Raw genomic sequence first — 6,000 nt, 5'->3', positions numbered from 1 at the left:
AAAGTATTCTTGTGTTGAGGGAGTACTTGAGTGGAGGCCCAATGTCCTTCTGCTACCTTAATACCAAACCTATAAATGTAGGCTCATAGATCTGTTTCCCCATCCTCATATATTTGTATATGTACATGTCTTTATCTAAAGCTCTATAAATACCCTTTGCCTCCCAGCTCTTTCCTCTATTTCCATTGACTCTCCTCCTGTCCCACTATCATGCAAGCCAGACGTTTTGACACATTCCCTATACCATTTCAAAACTCCGAAATACATGGAACAGATTTTAAAAACTAGCCTGTGGATTACTCTTTTAAGATTTCTGGCCATGACTCAATGTGGTTCCACTGAAGATAAAGATTTGTGTGTGCTTGCATATGCATGTGCACTACCTGTGCCTACCCCCTTCATCTTTACAGATGAACTAAACATTATTTAGTAAGAGGAACTAAAGAATGTCATATTACTCCTTAGTACACTAAAGACATCATTATGCTACACTGAAACAACACCAACTTACATTTGTAGTAAGTTTGCTTACCTAAAATGTACAATGTAGTATTTAATGTGCAATTTAATGAGGACAAGCACACACTCACAAGTGTTAATAGTAGCTTAAAGTGTTATCAGCAAAATATATATTGTATGTTAGACACTAGCTGTGGTTACAGAGAAGTGAAGACATGGTATATTTGGTTCTAATGAACCACAGAACAACTTCCCAATATAATAACAATTGCTTTAAACTATTACTCCAATTCAAAAATAAAATAGTTCACTTAAAAACAGCAGTTAGAGATAGCAATCACTTTAGAAATTGATTTTAAAAGAGTAGTTATTTGAAGATTCAAGAGTGTGCTATATGAAGTATTATCCCTGGATCATTCCTCCACTATGAGAGTGAACATCTGGCTCAAGATGGATTGATTGATTCTTAAGATAACATAGCGAAAGTTAAGTACTCTTGGCTAAAAAAGACCTTTATCATAGCTTCTCACTCATTTTAGGGGGGGTGGCATTTGTGGATACAGTAGAATTTTGGGAAAAAATAAAGTTTTAACTGTAGAATATACTTAACAGTTTTGTCTGCCTGAAATCCCATCTGCCTCGTTTTAGTCAGTGTGGCTTGGGAGAGCTGATCCCAGAACCCCAGGTCCTGAAATGGCTAGAAAACTAGGTCTAGCTAGAGCAGTAGTACGAGTGAGTCCAGGGGCAGACAGGTGATTTAGGCCAGGCCAATGAGAAGCATTCTTAGGTTAACTGTTGGAGTTGAGTGCTCTCTTTCTGATGAGTTTGTCAAATTATTATATAAAAGCTGCTGTTGGCCATCTTTGTCACTATTTCTGATACGTGTTTGAGTAAATGAATATGCACACGCTTGAAGTCAAACTTGTTTCCTCAATTATAATTTATGAATACTATTTACTAAGCTTCTACTGGTGTTAAATTACAAACATTATTTCATCTAACCACTGTATGAAAGTCATCAACACTAAAAAATATTTAAACTAAGTGTTACAAAAAATACGCAGGGGCACATTCATTTACTCTGGCAAGATATATAAAACTACAGAAATCACTAAGAAATGGGGCTGGAAAAATTGACAAAAAATATAACTAGTTCAGTAATTAAAATAAAATCACCCACCTAATTTACAGTAACAATTAAAAAAAATAAAGCAAGTAATTAAGAGTTAAAAACAGTATCCATGAAAACTTACTTCATCATATTCATATTCATCAAGGTTAAATGCGTTGAAATTAAGAAAGCCATACTGCATTGCCTAAAATCCAAAAAGAAGCTTTTAACAAAAATGCAAATAAGGACACAATTTAAGATCCATATTTCTTAATACTAACTTCAGGAGACAAACCAGAAAAGTATCACAGTATTTAGATTACTTTTCATTGGACAGTTTCAAAGCGAGTGAGCTGGAAAATAAGTTATTATGTGGGAATATTTACTTTAATGAGATCAGATTTTCTATTTTCATTCCATCAATCATCCTATCCACACATTCCTAAATAATCATACCTTTAGTGAACTCCTACTAAATAATTAGATCAACACCATTCATGTGTTTGTTTCAGAACTTAAGCTTGAAATACAGATACAGCCTAACACTCTCTAAATAAAGAAGAAAGAGGAAAGAAATCACTTGCAAGTTTATCCCCAACAACCTCATGCTTTATAAATATCATTAAAAATAATTTTGAAGCAATGCCTTGAGCCCTGGTGACACTGTCAGGTTAAGCATTCGACTGCTAATCACAAGGTCAGTAGTTATAACCCACTGGCAGTTCCATGAAAATTGAACATTCGGTGTAATACCTGACTCAAGCAAACCAAGAAACAACAATTAGCACTAAACACTGATAGGAACTGGTAGGAGTAGACCATTTCCAAGGCCCCTAGTTTATCTTTTTTTTTCTCCCCCTTAGAGCCGTAGGATGGAGAGAAATCCTAAAATGAGTGTACATGCTCTGGGATTAATTTGGCCAGAACTGCAATTGTAACTGGAAGTTGCCATTTAAACCAAATGTCCCTCTTGTCTCTATGTTTTCACCTCTATCCAGATCTGTCTAAGCTGAGACTTAACTGAGGCAAGTCAGAGTTTGTGACAACAACCTTACATTACTGGACTCAAATAAAAAAGAGAAACTACATTCCCAGACCGTATTGCCTCATACAGGAAAATGGTATAGTAGTCTCTGAACTCATATACTAGCTAGTCCTTCTCACTTTAAGACAAAATTTCTGACAAAATAATCAAGTTTCACTATAAAAGAAAATAAACATGCATTCCTTTTGCCTCTAAAAAGTAAAAAAGTCACAGAAAGATGTTGTTGAAAGTTTACTTGATCCATTGACTACCATTTTAATTTCTTGTGTTACACAGCATTCAAGAACAATACCTGAGAACAAGTGTTATGACAAATGTCATGTGCATTATAAACTACAGGAGATTCATTCATTTAGAATATGGTGTGAAAGAGGTACCCTGGAGTTAAGACAATAACCCTGGTTGTAACACAAAACCACACCAAACATTGTATAGACAGAGTAGAACTTCCCTATAGGGTTTAAAAAGCTGTAGATTTGTTACAGAAGACCATAACCACATCTCTCTCCTACAAGTGACTGGTGGGTTCAAATCACCAACCTTTTAGTAGCTGGATGCTTTGTCCACTGTACCCCTAGGGCTTCTTGCAAGGAATTATTTTAAAATAGCTTTGAAAAAGTAATAACCAACAGCATAGTTGTATATAAAACCTCTATCAACCTAACAGGCTTTTCAAATTGTTCCATCCAACTAGAAATCGTGGGCTTGAAAGTTACTTTTGTTATTAAAAATGTCTGTTGTAAATATTATCTGTGGGAATCAGACCCTTAAGTACATAAAATCAAAGAAAATAAAAGGCAGCAATAGTTCCTCTTTTTTCCCTTTAAAATCATGATTCACTTAAAACCAACTCTGATTCAGAGCCTAATTACATTGTATTGCCTCTTATTCCCATCTATTTTTTTGTCTCCTTCCCCCTGCTCCCCAATCCATGCTGAAAAGCACTCAGAAACTTGGACTAAATCGTTTTCTGATTTGGTACAGCTGGGGAATATATGGTAACTCTGACAACCATACACTTCTTGGAAGAGATCTCAATAAACAGATCTTTGAGGGAAGAAGATCTAGCCTTCCTTGGCTGCACTTTTGTTCTCCAACTCAACAATGAGCTACAAGTCACCTACCTTCTTTACTGCACGGAAACAATCGAGAAGTGTAATGTAGAAACTGCAACTTCCATAGGCAGCATCTCTGAAATTAAAACGTACTGAAATTAATTACTCAGTTGGTTTTTTAGGGAAAACTGATTAGAATCGAAAATTAAGCACATAGCAAGAATCATTTCAAAACAAACAATAAGAACTCTGTTTTCACACAAAGTGCATGTCACATAAATGTCACTGCAGTTTCCCCTACTGTAGTATGTAGCTTTATGGATATGAATTAATGACTACTTTCTAAATTTCAAATGATCTCTTCGGGATAATTTTTGGCTTCAAAAGTTACTTCGTAGAGTCAATGAAATAATAGTATTTACCTCTCCCCACAAAAGTGTTAAGGTACCATATTTGGATTTCTTTTTCTTGACGCTGGAAAATACCCTACCCAACTGTTAACAGGAAACATTACTTTTTGATTCTGTTAGTGTGCATGTATTGTGCACATTCATTAAAGAAGGAAAAAAAAACCTGGAAAACAAAGTTACATTTGAAATATTACCTGCAAGATAGAAAACATTTTGCTTCTTTCATTGCATTAGCATTTTTTAACATTGACTAGATGACTTATTTCTGCTTAAGGGACAATAACCCATTGCCAACAGGTCAATTTCAACTCATCGTGATCCTATTGGGGTAGCTATAAGGTTTTCTACTCTCATAGTTAGTTAGTCTTGGACACCCCCAGGACTCGGAATGAATTCAATAGCTATGAGTTTGGTTTGCATATAGGGCAGAGCAGAACTGCTCCTTAGGGCTTTTGAGACTATAAATCCGGGAGCAGAAAGCCTCATCTCTCTCTTAGAACAGGGGCTTCTAAAAGGTGCAATATAGTGCCTGTAAAACCAGGGAAACTAAGAAATAAGCTACTTTTGATAGACCCATTCTACTGTAAATTTAAGAAGACTTAATTAAGTTATCAGAGCTCTTAGGTAAAAGCTTAAATTAGTTTATAGATTATCCCATTCCAACACTGCATCCAAACATATCAGTAATGTTACTACAAATCTGATAATAGCAGTTAAGATTTTGAGGGGTCCCCCACCTCCATACACACAAAAAGGCATTCAAATCACTCCCATCCCATTTCTTTCTCTCGCTCTTAGCAAATTGGAGGTCAATTTTAATTAATCAAAATACAAATACAATTAATTATGATCAAACCAGGCATGCCAAGGAGCCATTTAGCGCTCATCTGGTCCTCAGCCAGAAGATGGTTACTACTAGAGCCACTACTGACAGCCTATTTTGGGTGGGTGTTTATACTGTAATATTTCTTGCCTGAAAAAGTAAACCATAAATTTTAAACTTCTCATTCTTAACTAAACCTTAAAAGGAAAATAATTCAAAGACTGTTAACTGTAACAACATTTAACTAAAGGTGTCTTTTTTAGCTAAAAGAACTCTAAATACTTTCTGGATTGGTTGGGATTGCTGAAATATGGGGTACAAGTGTTTACTTTGTTATGTCCTTTGAAAAAGAAGTATTCCCAGGAATTAAAAACATCAATGGGCTAAAAGATCTCAATGCTTCTATTAGTCTTTGGATTCCTGGTGCCTAGCATATAATGGAAGTCCAATAAATGGCTACTTATTATAACTATAGTTCTTGGGGAAAAGAAGACTAAATGAAAGAATAAGGCTAACCCAAACAGAAAGGCTGTAGAGCAGGGTTCCAGAACATTCATCACCTGGGCCATATCAAGCCTTTGAAATCATCAATACCAGCTAACATCAGACATTACACCAAAGAGAAGAATTCCAGCCCTCACATTAAGAGTGAGTTTAATTAAATGTTTGAGCAGTATGGCCTGTAAATGATGTTAAAATATCAAAACAGCTCTTGGCAGAAAAAAGGTTCCCCATCCCTAGACATTTTTGTTTTGTAAAGTTCTGATTTTAAAAGTTTGTCTTCTAAGAGCTAAATAAGGTTTCTATTCAATCTAGAAAACAACAATTAACCAATAATTTATTGGCAACATTTAGGAAGGAGAAATAAAAGTGATCTTCAGCAATGATACTCAGTGCGTGTCCTTAGAACAGTAACATCACCCAGACTGTCTACAAAGGCAAATTTTCAGTCCCTATCCTAAATCCACTGAAATCAAACTCTGCAGGTTTAAACTTGCTGATCATGATTTTTAAAAAATTTTTTTAAAAACAAGTCCCATGTTTTATAACAAGTCCTCCAGGCGACTGTGACTGGAGCTTAACTCTGAGAACCAGTT

General features: G+C 35.4%; 1 protein-coding gene across 1 annotated transcript in view; it reads right to left on the bottom strand.

Annotated features, from left to right (window-relative positions):
• The window catches only part of CDC14B (cell division cycle 14B), an 81,491-nt gene that overhangs the window by 30,633 nt on the left and 44,858 nt on the right, over window positions 1-6,000 (bottom strand). Inside the window, exons 6-7 of the mRNA XM_045289425.1 lie at window positions 3,740-3,806; window positions 1,713-1,775 (exon numbers count right to left, since the gene is read on the bottom strand). Coding sequence (XP_045145360.1) covers window positions 1,713-1,775; window positions 3,740-3,806 — 130 coding nt within the window. The remainder of the gene's footprint in view (window positions 1-1,712; window positions 1,776-3,739; window positions 3,807-6,000) is intronic.

The sequence above is a fragment of the Echinops telfairi genome, unplaced genomic scaffold (assembly GCF_000313985.2).
Source record: "Echinops telfairi isolate 266 unplaced genomic scaffold, ASM31398v2 ScPeMD7_27;HRSCAF=92, whole genome shotgun sequence".
In the NCBI taxonomy this organism is placed as follows: domain Eukaryota; kingdom Metazoa; phylum Chordata; class Mammalia; order Afrosoricida; family Tenrecidae; genus Echinops; species Echinops telfairi.
The sequence above is the reverse complement of the archived record's forward strand: the minus strand, read 5'-3'. Positions and strand labels throughout refer to the sequence as shown.